At 45.1% G+C, this 16,746-nt stretch overlaps 1 protein-coding gene and 1 long non-coding RNA gene across 2 annotated transcripts; both read left to right on the top strand.

Moving 5' to 3' along the window:
* The first annotated feature begins 5,017 nt into the window (after window positions 1-5,017).
* Window positions 5,018-10,656, top strand: LOC138767792 (zona pellucida sperm-binding protein 4-like). Its single transcript, XM_069945567.1, has 9 exons — window positions 5,018-5,513; window positions 8,238-8,359; window positions 8,699-8,795; window positions 8,874-9,029; window positions 9,097-9,284; window positions 9,435-9,532; window positions 9,844-9,971; window positions 10,062-10,251; window positions 10,447-10,656. The coding sequence occupies exons 1-9, from the start codon at window positions 5,342-5,344 to the stop codon at window positions 10,640-10,642; spliced, it is 1,347 nt and encodes a 448-aa protein (XP_069801668.1). The 5' UTR covers window positions 5,018-5,341; the 3' UTR covers window positions 10,643-10,656.
* A 3-nt stretch (window positions 10,657-10,659) lies between these two features.
* Window positions 10,660-13,202, top strand: LOC138767793 (uncharacterized). Its single transcript, XR_011358852.1, has 3 exons — window positions 10,660-10,736; window positions 10,816-10,911; window positions 13,105-13,202. It is a non-coding gene; the product is annotated as an uncharacterized lncRNA (long non-coding RNA).
* The last annotated feature ends 3,544 nt before the right edge of the window (window positions 13,203-16,746 follow it).

The raw sequence follows: 16,746 nt of genomic DNA on the forward strand, positions 1-16,746 counted from the left end.
AGGGTTAACCCCCCAGCATTACAAAGAAGCTACAATGTTGCAGATAAAGCCAGTTAGGGACTTGTTTACACCAGCTGTCTCAGAATGGAGGGGGAGGAGGGGGAGACAGAGAGAAAAGCTCACACACAGATTTTTGTATCTTCAGCAGAAAGCAACAGCTGAGATCTGGGGGAAGGAGACTGAATAGATAAAAACAAGTATGGAAAGAATTGTTAGGCAGCAACATATCAAAGGTCTGAGTGGAATACCCCTTTAACTTTAATAACTCACTCTAAAAGATAGTATCACAAAAAGTTTAAAAGTCCTAAACCTACTATTTTAATGAATAAAAAAAAACATGTCCGTACCAAACACAAAACCTAGTGAGAGGTTACCAAGCAGAGAGATCAATATTAGCAGCAAGGCTGCTTCTCAACATGTTTCTCCTGGCAGGTACCGGGTTCATCAGGAGACATAACTGGGACCAGGCAACCAATGAAAAGGCAATGAACTATTAGAAACCCAGGATTACTACAACCCCCCAAATGTGCACTGAAGGATTTATATGGACACTAAATCCCACCTTGGCAACCTAAAGAACTGAAAGGGCAGACGCCTGCCAATACAAATAATACTCATAGATCATAGCAGCAAAATACTAACTTAGGACTCTGCATATGTTGTATTATAGATCTGTATTGTGCGGACCTGTAATAAGGCACTTGTAACCTGGTTTGGGCCCACACTGCACCTCAATGGCACCTGTCTTCAACTAGAACATTACCATAGACAGTTACCATAAGGTGCCACTGGACTGAGATATGATAGCCAGGCCTACACAGCAACACTTAAAAATATCACTGGGAAAATATCACAAAAATATCACTGGGAAAATGTAGTAGTTGCTGTCCAACAGGGTTCTACCAAAGCAATGGATTGTCCAAGCACCCCAACCTTTTATTAAAGGGCTAGTTCACCACCCCCCAAAAAATTATTTCAAATCAACTGGTGCCAGAGATTTGTAATTTACTTCTATTAAAAAAAGCTTAGGTCTTTCAGTACTTGTCAGCTGCTATATGCCCTGTAGGAAGTGGTAGTGGAGAGCAGGAGAGGTTTTCTGTGGAGATTTGCTACTGCCCTGGACAGTTCCTGACATGGACAGAGGTGGCAGCAGAGAGCACTGTGTCAGACTGGAAAGAATTCACCACTTCCTGCAGGACATACAGCAGCTGATAAGTACTGGAAGACTTGAGATTTTTTTAAATTGAAGTAAAGTACAATTTTTTTTAATTTTTTTATGAACAACCCCTTTAGATACTGGCCCCATAATATGTCATGTCCATAATGTCTTAAGGAAAATATTACTGGGAAAAAGTAGTGTAAAAAGGAGACATTAAATGCACACAATAGGAGCTACAGGTCAGCATCAGGCCATGTTCACACAACGTATGTGTTGTATAAATCACAGCCCTTGTTGCAATTTGCAACAACGGCCGTGATTTATACAACACACACGATGTATGAGAATGAATGGAATCCCGGCCGGAGTGTATACACATAGGGAGAGATTTATGAAAGGGTGTCTAAATATACACCTGGTGTAAACTGCACACAGCAACCAATCACAGCTCAGCTTACAGCTCTGGTAAAATATAAGAGGAGCTGTGATTGGTTGCTGTGTGCAGTTTACACCAGGTGTATATTTAGACACCCTTTCATGAATGTCCCCCATAGTATACACTCCGGCCGGGGTCGCTAGCGGCAAACAACTGACTGTGCAGATGATATTCACTTTTGTTGAATTCGGATGTGGGCGCATCAGTGCGCACCCGCATGTGAATTCTCTGCTTCATTGAATAGCGGGCGTAGAGAACCTGTCAGTCCACACAATGGAGCGTGCGGCAGCGGGGAATCCAAATTCATCAGTAGTAAAGATCATCCAGCCAGTATTGCAGTACCGGCCGGGATGGTCTTCAGTAACACCGGCCGTTCTATAACCTGGGCAGGTCACAGAACAGCCGGTGTTACGTTGTGTGAACATGGCCTTATAACGGATACCGCCAGTGTCTGACAGACATAAGTGACGTGAGTGAACGGGGCTGAGCTGCAATATCAGACCCGGCCCAAATTTTAGGCTTTTTTACATACATAATACACAAATAGAAGCCTTATATTGGATGGTGCCCTTAGCTGGCATGTCCCTTCCTCCCTAATATTGTGTATACTATCATATAGTGTACTATTAACCATACTATACAACGGAAAGCACCGCTGTAATCTACTATACAATGGTAAGGGGGGAGATCCACCATGATGCTGGTTTCACACACATCAGTGGCAAAACCAAAATTGTATTTAAATAGGATGGAGAATATAAAGGGAGGACTGGTACTTCTCGTTCCTGTTGCATCCACTTCTGGTTTTGGCACAAATACTGCAGTGTGTGAAAGCAGCCTGAAGAAAGGGGTAGTGAGGCACTTTGTGGCACACATGTGAGGTTGTGCCCGCTGCTGCAGCTCACCCCATTCAGGTGAAGCTGCTAAAGATGTTTTATAGTCAGGATGGATGCAGACAGACAGTGCCCACCATAAAAATGTGATCTCCCATATCAGCAATCAAATTATATAATTATATGATGAAACAGGAGCTAAGGTGTAAGGCTGGGTTCACACTACGTATATTTCAGTCAGTATTGTGGTCCTCATATTGCAACCAAAACCAGGAGTGGATTAAAAACACAGAAAGGATCTGTTCACACAATGTTGAAATTGGATGGCCGCCATATAACGGTAAATAACGGTTATTATATCAATATAACAGCCGTTGTTCTAAAATAACAGCAAATATTTGTCATTAAATGGTGGCCATCCACTCAATTACAACATTATGTGAACAGATCCTTTCTGTGTTTTTAATCCACTCCTGGTTTTGGTTGCAATATGAGGACCACAATACTGACTGAAATATACGTAGTGTGAACCCAGCCATAAATGTATGAAACTTAAAGTGTCAATGCTCTGTAAAAAAAAAAAATAAATAAATAAATTGATGTATAACAATGCAGATGTGCAAGCAATTTCGCTGGATCTATAACGCGGTCTGCAGAAATTTAGCATCCGCGAAATAATTCATACAGAAATTTACAATATAAAACTCTATGGGAGATTTATCAAACATGGGGGGGGGGATTTGTTAAGGGCTTTGTACCTATTTGTTGGTGAATAATTGAATTTTTCAACCATTTTTGGTCTAAGTTCTATTTATGAACCAGTATTTGACTGGCAATATTTTTTTTTAATCTGCCTGTTTTAAACATTCACCCAAAAGTTTGCATAATCCGGGATTAGCGCCTAATTAATCATTCGCGACATAATATCATTTTAAAAAGTCGCACAAACAGGTGCAGGCCGAAGTCTGGTCAGTACCTGGTAAATGTGCTTGCGTAATTTTTTGCAATTTTGCAACTTTTTACTTAGATACATTCACTATGGCAGTGCCACATTTTTAGGAATCAGTCACAAGATATTGGAACAAAATACACACCAATCCTCATTAGAATAGTGGTATAAATTACAGTCCATTTACACAGAAAGATTATCTGACAGATTATCTGCCAAAGATTTGAAGCCAAAGCCAGGAATGGATTTGAAAAGAGGAAAAATCTCAGGTTTTCCTTTATGACCTGATCTCTGTTTATAGTCTGTTTCTGGATTTGGCTTCAAATCTTTGGCAGATAAATCTGTCAGATAATCTTTCTGTGTAAACGGACCCTTTAGGTGCATTTACACAGAGAGATTTATCTGGCAGATTTCGGAAGCCAAAGCCAGGAATGGATTTGGAAAGAGGAGAAATCACAGTCTTTCCTTTATGACCTGTTCTCTGTTTATACTCTGTTCCTAGTTTTGGCTTAAAAAATCTGACAGATAAATGTCTCTGTGTGAACGCACCATTATGCTGTGTTTACACGGAACGATTATCGCTAGAATTTTCACAATAACGATCGCATTTGAGCGATAATCGTTCAGTGTAAACAAAGCAAACGATCATGCGATGAGCGAAAAATCATTCATTTTTATCTTTCAACATGTTCTCAAATCGTCGTTCATCGTTCGCTAAAAATTCGCAGATCGCTCTGTGTAAACAGTCTTTCAAAGATTCATCCTATGTAAAAGATGGGCTTAAACGATCTTACGAATTTTCTATCGATTTTTCTAATGATTTATTCGTCTAAACGCTGATCGTTATAAAAACCAAGTTGTTGCTTCAAAATTGTTAAACGATCGATTGGGCGAATTATCGCTCTGTGTAAACGTAGCATTATGGTGCGTTTACACGTAACGATAATTGGCCCGATCGTACGATTAACGATGTCGGAGTAACGATTTTTTTTTCATAACGAGCAGCGTTTAGACGGTACGATATATCGTACGGAAAATTCGTTTTGCGATCGTTTTGCGAACGCTTAAGCCTATCTCACACATTGGTTAAATCGGCGAACGACTGTTCACACGGAACGATTTGCGAATTTTTTGCGAACGACGAACGACGATTTGATAACATGTTGAAAGATCAAAATGAGCGATGTATCGTTCGTCGTTTGATCGTTCGCTGCGTTTACACGTACGATTATCGTTCGAATTCGATCGTTATCACGCAAATTCGTACGATAATTGTTACGTGTAAACGCACCATTAGACTCCTTAGTAAATATCCCCCATGGTGTAAAGTAGAATTGTCTTAATTGCCCCTAGCAAACAATCAGATTCCACCTTTCAATTGTCAAAGAGTCTGTTAGAAATTAAGGCCCTGTTCACACAGAGCAAGAGGGGTGGAATTCCGCGTGGGAATTGTCTGCCGCAGAATGCCATTAGCCTCCGTGTTATAATGACACTCTATGGGAGGCGCACCCCTCTAGCGCTGTGTGAACGGGGCCTAAAGGTGGAATCCTATTGGTTACTAGGGGCAACTGAGCCAGTTTCACTTTACCCCATGTTTGATAAATCTCCTCCTATGTGTTAGGACTGGGTTCACACTGTAATTTTACCCCCATTTAACATATACAGGGAAAGGGAAAATAAAAATGTGCCCAAAAATAGATCCTACTGTTTACCATACATTGACTTGCATAAAAAAAAGATTGCAATGTAAAAAAAATTTTTTTACAAACACAAAATTGACCCTCTTTTCCATACATCAATACTGAGATGGAATTGGTAAAAAGGATAGAAAAACACAGTGTGAACCCAGAGGATTTCACAGCTGCACTATGACACCAGGAGCACCTGTGTTATCTCCCCCCTCAGGTGTGTCAGGAAATAAATAGAGGATCTGCCTGGTCCTGGGTGTAGTCTCAGTAAGCACCATGTCTGGGAGGTGGTCGGTGGTCTGGCTTGTGGCCCTGGTTGGGGGCTGCCTCGCTGCTCTGTCAGAGAATATGTTCTATGAGGATCCTTTGCTGATCTGTGGAGAGGAGAGCCTGGAATACACCCTGCAGCTTTTGGACACTAATATTTCTACTAGACTTTCAGTTTATGGTGAGTTTACAAGCTTTAACTCTTCCTGCACAGCCTCTAATATGCACAGGTAAGGCCCTGGTCACCTGACTGTAGCGGGTGCAGGTAAGGCCCTCGGTCATGTGTCTGTAGCGGGTGCAGGTAAGGCCCTGGTCACCTGTCTGTAGTGGGTGCAGGTAAGGCCCTCGGTCATGTGTCTGTAGCGGGTGCAGGTAAGGCCCTCGGTCATGTGTCTGTAGCGGGTGCAGGTAAGGCCCTCGGTCATGTGTCTGTAGCGGGTGCAGGTAAGGCCCTCGGTCATGTGTCTGTAGCGGGTGCAGGTAAGGCCCTCGGTCATGTGTCTGTAGTGGGTGCAGGTAAGGCCCTGGTCACCTGACTGTAGCGGGTGCAGGTAAGGCCCTCGGTCATGTGTCTGTAGTGGGTGCAGGTAAGGCCCTCGGTCACCTGACTGTAGTGGTTGCAGGTAAGGCCCTCGGTCACCTGACTGTAGTGGGTGCAGGTAAGGCCCTCGGTCACCTGACTGTAGTGGGTGCAGGTAAGGCCCTCGGTCACCTGACTGTAGTGGGTGCAGGTAAGGCCCTCGGTCATGTGTCTGTAGCGGGTGCAGGTAAGGCCCTCGGTCACGTGTCTGTAGCGGGTGCAGGTAAGGCCCTCGGTCACGTGTCTGTAGCGGGTGCAGGTAAGGCCCTCGGTCACGTGTCTGTAGCGGGTGCAGGTAAGGCCCTCGGTCACGTCTATCTATATTGTGCCCTGGTCATGTCTGTAGTGTGCCCAGGTAAGAGTACAGTGGGTACTTAGCTTCTTCATCCCTCCAAATTCTCTTATGCCCTGACACTCCTCACTAGGTGTACTAATATATTATTGGAATTTAAGGGTTAAACCAACATTTTTCTGTAAACTGTTGGATTCACAATCTTCTGAGGGTGGATGTATTTATGTCTTTGGGTCCATGGATGGTGAATGCACAGTGGCCTTGGGAGACCCTGGCCTGTTTGGGGCTGTATACACAAGTGTATATGGCCTTATACTCCTTTGCCAAGTACTCTAATCTTATAATCTCCCACCACCACCAAGGGGCCTTGAAACTACTACTACTAGTGTTTAGGGGTCAGTGCCAAAGTAATGTTAAAGGGTGGGTGACAGGCTCCCGACCCCCCCCCCCCCCCGTTAGAGCCCCCTATACTTGCCGGGTCCCGCTTCTGGATCCGGTCGGGTGACGGAGATCTCAGCCGCTGCAGCCCGGCGCGCGCGCTGAGAGATGAGTCCAACGCTCATAGAGAATGATGGGAGCGCTGGACTCTCCTGTCATTCTCTTTGGGTGTTGGACTCATCTCTCAGCGCGCGCGCCGGGCTGCAGCGGCTGAGATCTCCGTCACCCGACCGGATCCAGAAGCGGGATTAGGTAAGTATAGGGGGCTCTAACGGGGGTCGGGAGCCTGTCACCCTGGCACGGGGGGGTGACAGGTTCCCTTTAAGGGTACAAACACACACAGCAGATTTGATGCTGTGTTCAGTTATTTAGATCGTATCTGCTGCGTATCGCAGCAGTAAATACGCAGCGTATATGCCGTGTGTGTTTGTACCCTAAGGGTATAAACACACACACCGTATACGCAGCAGATCTGCAGCAGATTTGATGGTAAAGACTTGATGCTGTGTTCAGTTATTTAGATATAATCTGTTGCGTATTAGCTGCGTATCGCAGCAGTAAATATGCTGCGTATACAGTGTGTGTGTTTGTACCCTAAGAGTGTTATAAAGATGTATAGGCTGTTCAGCCTCCACTGAGATTTTTGGGAAGATGGATATGTGAAGTAGCTCTCTGATCATGTGACAAATATAATGGGGTCAGCCAGTGGTGGTGTCTGGCAGTGGGGCCAGCTCCAGGTGGGCCTATGGGTGACAGAGCCACAGTGGGCCCCTTTGTGGAGCAAATAGTTTGGTGGTGATAAAACAGCAGGTCCCCTTATAGATGGTGCCCCCTCTTATAGATGGTGTCCATGTACAACTATAGATTAAAGAGAAAACCCACACACCTGACAACTTGCAGTCCCCTCTCTTTCAGCACAGGTTGTGTGCTAGGGATGCTGCCTATGCTGCAAGTCCCAGCTGACTGGTGAGCTGACCCAGGAATCCGGGACAACTGTCTTGACTTCCCGGGATGACCCTGAATTGTGGCATCTGTTGGGGCCCACTGGACCCCACTTAGCAATAATTGATAATCTCTAGAAGTGCTGTGGGCCCTGGCACTTGCTGGGTTCTGAAGCCGACCCTGTCTGGCAGCTTCCAACATGCCAGAAGTTGTGATAGATGTGTGTACAAAGAGATATCAGAGAATGGGTCTTTTCAAATTCAGTTCCTCTTCAACATGTTTATTTTTATTACTTCCTATGTATTGGGGTGAAATTGAATCCATAACTTCCCCCTGGCATGTACAGAGTAATCCTGATGGGGTGTACTTAGTACAAGTTGTGCATAGTTTAGTGGAGATACTTTGCACTCTTGTATTTTTTTTTTAAGGGGTTATCCAGTGCTACAAAAACATGGCCACTTTCCCTCTACTGTTTCATGTTTGGGTGGGGTTTTGAAGCTCAGTTCCATTGAAGTAAATGGATCTCAATTGCAAACTGCACCTGAACTGCAGACAACAGTGGGGGATGTGGCCATGTTTTTGTAGCGCTGGATAACCCCTTTAATAAGATGCTGTATACCATGTGTTCTCACAGTGAATGTTGTGTGTCTTAGATGCTGATGGAAATGGGACCCCGCTTGTCACTGATGAACCCTGTGGTATAAGGATTACTCCTGCATCTGATGGCTATGTAGTCATCTATGCACAACATGATGGCTGTTATGTGCAGATGATGGTAAGCTTTAAATCATGAAATCCCTTGAAGGAACCTAGAGAAGCTAATAAAACCTGCTTCTCCTTTAAGGGTAGATTGAAAAGGATGGGGGGATAAAGAAATTACTTCCTGCTGGATTTACTTCTGGCTTTGACTGAAACTGCAATGTGTAGCCGCATGTACCAAGGCACGACTTGACTCTTGGGGCCCCAATAGAAAATGTATCATTAATAGTGTAGTTATCTTTTCGATGATGGGGGGCACTTCAGTTACCAGGCCTCAGCCTTTGCACTTCATTGTCATATTGCTGTATGAAGACTTGGCTTTCACTCCGTATAACTTGTGGTCTATTAACTGCAGGAGAATAACTATACAATGACAATCTTCCTTGAGGTCAACACTACTGGAGAATGGGAGGTGTACCAGAAAGAAGATCTAATGTGTCCAATTTCTGAAGGTTAGACCTCCTTAGTCTTGGAGGGCTGGTGCCCAGAACGCTTCATACCTGTACACTAACAAACTACTTCCTTCCTAGCAAATGATGCGCCAGCACCATTGGAGTGCTCGGCTGTCCCTGCTGGAAGCAGACTTGCATGTGCTAGCCCTCCAGTCTCCCAGGACACCTGTAACCTGAAGGGCTGCTGCTATGACCAAGCGGACACCAGGACTCCATGCTTCTATGGAAACAGAGGTACACACTTATTGCTATATTACTCTTGGCTTTAGTTTTCTGTATGCTTAAACTCTTCTCTCCATAGTCACTGCCCAGTGCACCACAGATGGCAATCTCTTGGTTGCCGTTTTCAGAGGAGTCACTCTGCCATCGCTGCTACTTTCTTCAGTCAAGTTCTCTGCTGCTAGCGGTACAGATTGCAGACCTGTTGCTCAAAATGATGACTTTCTACTCTTCAGTTTCCCTCTGTCGGCCTGCGGGACCACACGATCTGTAAGTACCTGCTTGTAGAGTCTTGTACATGTACTGCTGACTATACCACCTATCCATTACATGATCACTCTACTGCAAGCTATTCAGGGTTCCTCTGTTCTAATGTCAAGTGTATAGATCACTTAATGGAAGTATTTTTTTTCCAACAAGGTTATTGGCTCTAAAGTGGTCTATAAGAATAACCTGGTGGCTGACAAGAGTGTGGTAACTTGGGGAGGATCATCCATAACCAGGGACAGTACCTTTAGGTAAGACAATGTTGGTTTCTGTGGGGATTTTCTCCTCCTCCTGGACAGAGGTGGTGGCAGAGAGCACTGTCAGACTGGAGAGAATACACCACTTCCTTCAGGACAGGAGGTTTGTTTTTTGTTTTTTTTTAAAAAAAAATGGGCATAAAAGACAAATTTCTGGTACTAATTGATTTTAAAGAAACTCTTGGTGAACAACCCCTTTAATGCTGGATCAATGCTCATATTACTTTGGACAAAGCCTCATAGGGTGCATGACTCTTATCACTTGAGTATAATTCAGAAAAACTGAGAAGTAAAGTTTCTTCTAGATTGAACATCCGCTGCAGTTACATTGAGAGTGATTCTGTGCCATTGAGTGTAGAAGTCTTCACACTTCCTCCACCATCGCCTGCATCTAGTGTGGGACCACTGAACTTGGAAATGAGGATTGCCCTGGGTATGGACCTGACCTCTAGCTTGTTTGTGTTGTCTAACGTCTGTGTAAACCTTATAGATTCCTGCATTTATTTATTTTTTTATTTGACAGATGAGAATTACCAACAATACTATGCCGCTGGAGATTATCCTATAGTTAAAGTACTCAGGGATCCAGTCTTTGTGGAAGTTCGCATTTTAAACAGAGGGGACCCTGGAGTGGTGTTAACACTTGGACAATGCTGGGCAACCACCCCTGAAGACCCCCAACAATTACCACAGTGGCCAATCTTGATAGATGGGTAAGATGTGGATGAACTAAGTGACATGCTGACTTGGGCCTTAATGAAACCACTTCCATATACTCTAGTAAGGGTCATGGGGCTGTGCTGGGGGTCTTCTACTTGGAAGCCTTGGTTCTCTTGGGACCTGACGAGTCTAATAAGATTGTTTAAAAGGAGAAAAGTATTGTATGTAAAGTGAACCTCTCCCCTTAGGTGTCCTTTTGATGGTGACAACTACATGACCAAACCGGTTAATATACAACCATCTTCACTGGAGTTCCCTCTTCACTACAAGCGTTTTATTGTCAGCACATTTAAATTTGAGCCTGTGGGTCAAGCTTCATTATCGGGGCTGGTAAGTCACTTAGGTCTCTTGTGTAGCATTTGCCATCTTGCATCTTCTGAGTAACGCACAACTTTCTTCCAGGTGTACTTCCACTGTAGTGCTTCTGCATGTGTGCCGTCCTCACAGAACCAGTGTGTGCCAGCATGCCGCACAAGACGTAAGAACCAGTAACTCTAATGCAGCCAAACCTGAGGGACCAAACTGGTGGTAACCATAACCTGTCATTACGCCCCTAGGACGAAGATCTCTAAACAACTTGGAGCCAATCACTGTTGTCTCTGCACGTGGCCCTATTGAGTTCTACGTGGATGGAAGTGAGCAGTTATCTGAAGGTAATACATTACATACACTTAGCAAGCGGGTTCTATCAAGAGTATCTGAATGTATGAATACTGGGGTTATCTAAAGCTAATTATGGGTTGTGTAAGAAAATAACAATGTTAAGTCCAAGGGTAAGTTCACATGTGGTGGTGCCCCGCTGGGAGATGCGACCGGTCACTTGCCAGATGAAGTTTGACTCCACTACAGTAGTGGTTGGTCAGGAAATGGCTTAGCCAAGCCAGATGTTATGCTGTCGTGGTGTGAGTGCTGGTAGGGCACACGGGTATGATGGCACACCTGCTTTTTATTTTAGTGAGGCTGGCTATACAATCTCCCCTGTGGTCAGTAACCTGCCAGGCTATTTGTGGGTCCCTTAGGCGCTTATCATGGTGGTCCTGAGTGGAATTGTGACCCACCCGGACTATTGGTACTGCCACCCACAGAAAGGGGAGATGACCCAAGGAAAGTGCAATGGCTGTGCAGGTGCTTATGTAAGAATATGTAAATTCTTCTTTACTGCAGGAATACTTGATACAGTGATACACAATAGGCTTTTGGCTTGATAAGATACCTTGGACTTTAGTACCCAGATCAGTGGTGAGAGCATGAAAGTACAGCCGTGTTGACTGAGTTGTGTGCTGAGGGGTAGAAGAAGAAGTTCAGAGAAATAGGAGGATGTCAAGAGTCCCAACCCAAAGTAGTACTGTGCTCTGCCACAAATTGAGAAGTAGAATAGATAGAAATACTTGAAAGTAGAGAGAATACTTATGCCCGTGTTTTGACTCTTCTGGTCTTTGCACCACCTATTGCCCACCATCTGTCCTAGAGGGTGACGCAAGCCCCAGACCTTGTTACCTGGGATGAGCAGAGTGGTCAAGGTTTCCTGGTGACAACCACGCTGCGAGATGGGCTTCTAGCAACTTTACTCTACGTACTCTATCAGGATCGGTTCCTATTTCTTCAGGATACTGTCCTGCACTTTTATACTGGTTCTCGGCGTGGGCTGGGATGATCCCTAAGTGTGTGTTCACCACTTCAATAGTGTGTAGAACTGCTGCTTTGGAGAAGAGTGCTCTTCCCACTCACACCTCAGACTGGACTGGTTCTTCTGTCCCTACCAGGGGACCTGGCATAAGCCAGGGCTCAGCTTGACTACAGCAGGGACTGTCTTGCCTTATGCCCTCTCTGCACAGGAATCTGACTAGGACTGAGCTTCTTCCTCCACCAGTGTAAAACTCCTCCTACAGGGACCTAGGTGAACTTCCCTGGCGTGCGTGCGTGTGTGTGTTAGTGTTAAAAGAACAGCTCTAATTGGTGCACAGATCCATGTGGTACGAGATAAAAACGGTAACCCATTAGTAACTGCAGCTGTGCAATATTCAGACCTGTACAATACTGACATCTAGTGGTGGACAATAAAATAACTCTAAACACTCCAGCATCACTTAAAGGACACCTGTCACCCCCCCCCCTGTTAGATCCCCCTATACTTGCGTGAGCCGGTTGGGTCCTGGAGATATCAGCTCCCGAAGCCCGGTGCGCGCGCTGACAGCAGGGTCAGACGCCCATAGAGAATGAATGGGGAGTCCGATGCTCCGTCATTCTCTATGGGCATTGGACTGAGCGCGCGCCGGGCTTGGAGCTGATGTATCCGGGACCCGGCTGGCTCAGGAAGCGGGATCACGTAAGTATAGGGGGATCTAACAGGGGGTCGGGAGCCTGTCACCCCGGCACGGGGGGTGACAGGTCCTCTTTAAGCTGAAAGAACTTTTTGGACAGGTGTATGAAACAGAAAAAAAAAAGCAGTGGTGGGACACCACACACTACGGAATAGTCAAGGAATTTCAAGTGGATTGTGCTTGAAGTTCAGCCTGTCCCACTGATTCAGTGGGATTTCTCAAGTGCAATCTGCCCAAAGAATTGACATGTCAATGGGAAAGGCTGAACTCAAGTGGATTCCACTTAAAATTGATTCCACTTAAAATTCCTTGCCCTAACAGAGGACCTTGTCTAAGGGTGTGACAATTGTAAGATGGGCTGAACATCTGCATGGCCCATAAACTACCAAGCTACATAAAGAGTATGTAGTGGGGCAGTGACTAGTTGATGCACAACATTCTAATCCTGAAATTGCTATGTAATGTGTTGTGGTAAACTCTACTTTTACGTCCCTATAACCTGACTTATCCTCCTTCCTTTTCCAGAATATCAAGAAATGGAGTACCCTACAAGTCTGATCTGGATCATTGCTGCTGTGCTTGGAAGTGTATTTGGCATTGCTATACTGACTGTCTGGATGAAAAAAAGACATACTTATATCATTAAAGATGTTGCTATATAATGAACCTGTTGTAGAGTTTTTTGTTTTTGTTTTTCCCCCACTTGATCCAATTTTGATCAGTCACACTCAAAGTTTAGGCTCTAGATGTGTGAAGTCCTGCTGATCACTACTGTAGATGCCAGAAACCAGCCTTATGCTCTACTGCAGTGTTACCTGTAGTCATGGATTGCTCTGCCAATCTACAAACCTGTAGTAATGTGCATGGCAACTATGTTTCTGTTCTAGAAAATTAGCTGTAGCCATGCTTTCCAGGCTGCCCTAGGGCTGCATCCATCTTCAGGGAGTGTGTGTGGTGTGTGGGTTGTTTTTTTTTTTTTTTTTGGTATAGAACTTGCTGTAGTATTGCTGTTCTAATGGTGACCTAACTGACCTTGATTTAAAAAGGGAAAGAAAAAAAATTCCTGTGTTGCTATTACACTGGCTGATGGTTTAAAGCAATGCTTCTCAAACGGTGAGGCGCCCTCCTAGTTCTGCCTAAGGGTAGGTTCATATGTACCAGAATCTCAGCAGATTTCATGCTGCTGTAGTGACCAATTATGGGCCCCAGTAGTGAAATTTGGGGGGTGCAGGGGGGCAGACGCTCCTGGGCCCACTCAGGCAGGGGCCCACTGAAGTGCCAGCAGGTTAATGCTGTCTGCAAAAGCAATTGCACATTGCTTAACACATCTGTTGTGGACTGTAGACTGCTTCCGCACATGGCAAAGAGGTGGTGCTGGAGGAGGAGCACTGCTGGAGTCCAGGGAGGGGGCGGGGCACACGGCTGTGGAGCAGGAGAGAGCAGAGCGTGTGGTGAGTTCTGCAGGGGGGGCGGCTGTCAAGTTTTTCTCAGCAATACAGGACTCTTATCCCCTTCACTCAGTGTCCTTTTTTATGTTCATCTGAACCTGTTGCTGTAATGTACTGGGGGCACTGACAGGAGTATGGAGACATGGCAGCCTTTTCCCAGCACTGTCTTAGGCTCCCTTCCTCCTCAGAGTCCCAACTGCATCCTGTTACAGCAGAAGGTTCATATGAAGAATAGATAGGAGCCTGAATGCGGGGGAGGGGGATTAACCCATAAGTGCCTGGACTGCTGTGTGCATAGGTGGACGGAGACTACTTGTATTGTCTGTTCATACATTCACTCTACTATATGCAGTTAAGTCCCATTGCAATAGACCTGTACATGTGCTGTTTCTGTACATGTCCTATAAGTCACATGATTGTGATCACCATTTGTTCTGTTTTGTTGCTGATAGTTTATGTGCAGCAGTGCTGTGTAATGTACCAGTATACCACCTCTGATGGATGGATTAAGGCTAGAGTATACTGGTACATTGCACTGCAGGGTGGACATAGTTTACATGATATCAGCAAAAAAAAAAAAAACAGAACAAATGGAGATGCCAATCATGACCAATAAGACATTTACAGTAATATAACTAAATTACAAATGTAAAGGACATGCCTTGAAAAAAGTAGTCTCCTTCCACCTGTGTACTGCATCATATTATATGAGAACAATACCATGAGCTTATCCAGTCCACTACCCACGATGCCATCATCCTGTCCAGTCCACTACCCACGCTCCAGAAGTTTGACACCTCCATAATGACAAACAGCGGTCTCCACTCTTTCTCCCTCACTATCTCCTGGCCTCACCAGAATTTAGGTGAGATGCCATCATTTCTGTATGATCCTATGGGGGGAGATTATCAAACTTTGTGCAAAAAGTTTAGTTGCCCATAGCAACCAGTCAGGATCCAGTTGGAATCTGGTTGCATTGGGCAACTCCACCATTGTTCCATTGCACAAAGTTTGATAAATCTCTCTATGGGTAGCTTTATACATAGCGGATTTCACACAGCGAGTTTGCAGCAAAATCTGCTGCGAATCCAGTGTGTGTGAAGGCACCCTATATATGTTTATGCTAAATCTAGTGTATGATAAATGTGTGTAATAAAGGGGTATTTCCGATTCACCTTGTTATCTATAGGATAAGAGATACAAAGATGACCGGGTGCAGTTTGTGGCAGAATTCAAAGGGGCCAGTGTGTAGCAGTATTATATTGGACACTATAAGGAGCTTACCTGAAGGGGAAATGCTAGCTACTCCTGTCTTCTATCCTCCCTTCCCACTCTGTAAACTCTAGATAGATATGGTCCATTTACACAGAGATTATCTGACAGATTATCTGACAAAGATTTGAAGCCAAAGCCAGAAACAGACCATAAACACTGAACAGATAATAAAGGAAGAAATTTCTCTTTTCAAATCCATTCCTGGCTTTGGCTTCAATTTTTTTGTCAGATAATCTTTCTGTGTAAATGGACCCATAGATAGATAACTACCTATACCGCTATTATATGTAAGCAGAGTCTGGTTAAAGGGGTTCTCCAAGATTAAAAATAACCTAATTGGTTGGAGCCCACTCAGACTTGCTCACCCCCCCCCCCCCTAGGCTGAACCCCCTAGCTACACCCCTGATGGGCCCCTAAGTTCCGTTGCACCGTAGTAAGGTAACTTTCTCTCTGGCTCGCACTAGGGGATGAGGTGTCTGCTGTACTCAGTGGTTTTCTCACTAGGTGTCACTACGGTCTTTCTGTATAACCTAACCCCTGAAAAACTTCAGCTATTCTAAGGATAACTGTCATGTGTTGCTGCTTTGATCACTTGCAGGTGCTTTCCCTAATTTCTTTAGCTTTTTCTATCTTTCTCTTCTCCACATACCCCACCAATCATGGCCAGGATTAGATAAGTCCCTGAGGTTAGGACTTGATGGGAGTGATTAGTTCAGTCAAGTTGTAGTTTTTGCGTGAGCGAGCACAACAGACCAGTCTTGGCAGAAGCCAAGCCAGTGCCTCTAATGGGGACATACTGTAGCTAGCAAGTTGGTTTTCTTATGAACACTAGAACCGTTATGCAGTGCTAAGCCTTCACAAGGGGAGAGAAGCTTAACAGTAGAGATGAGCTAACTTCGAGCATGCTGGAGTCCATCCGAACCCGATCGTTCGGCATTTGATTAGCTGGGGCTGCTGAAGTTGGATAAAGCTCTAAGATTGTCTGGAAAACAGCCAATGACTATATCCATGTTTTCTACATAGCCTTAGGGCTTTATCCAACTTCAGCAGCCACCCAGGGGCGCCGCAATCATGAGGCGACCTGAGTCGTCTGCCTCAGGCGGCGCCACCAGCTGTCTTCATGGGGGCGGCATTTAGTGGCAGATTATAATATGAGCGGTTCGGGCGGCCGCCCACATTATAATCCGCCACTGATCGTACCATGTACCGGAGTCCCCCCGCGCCCGGACAGCATCTGTAATGAGATGCTGGGAGCAGGGGAGACTGTATTCATAAGTGCCGCGCTGTAATGAATCAGCCGCGCGGCGCTTATGAATACAGTCTCCCCCGCTCACAGCATCTCATTACAGATGCTGTCCGGGCGCGGGGGGACTCCGGTAAATGCATTCCACGTCCGTGATCCGTCAGGATCACGGAACGTGGGAATGCAGCCTTAGTCCCCCGG

The sequence above is a fragment of the Dendropsophus ebraccatus genome, chromosome 11, assembly GCF_027789765.1.
Source record: "Dendropsophus ebraccatus isolate aDenEbr1 chromosome 11, aDenEbr1.pat, whole genome shotgun sequence".
In the NCBI taxonomy this organism is placed as follows: Eukaryota; Metazoa; Chordata; class Amphibia; order Anura; family Hylidae; genus Dendropsophus; species Dendropsophus ebraccatus.

Bases quoted from the DNA above. Each gene is read 5' to 3' on its own strand.
- LOC138767792 (XM_069945567.1), top strand. From the start codon at position 5,342: ATGTCTGGGAGGTGGTCGGTGGTCTGGCTTGTGGCCCTGGTTGGGGGC. The intron at 5,514-8,237 runs GTGAGTTTACAA...TGTGTGTCTTAG, and splicing joins TACTAGACTTTCAGTTTATG to ATGCTGATGGAAATGGGACC. The intron at 9,030-9,096 runs GTACACACTTAT...TTCTCTCCATAG, and splicing joins ATGCTTCTATGGAAACAGAG to TCACTGCCCAGTGCACCACA.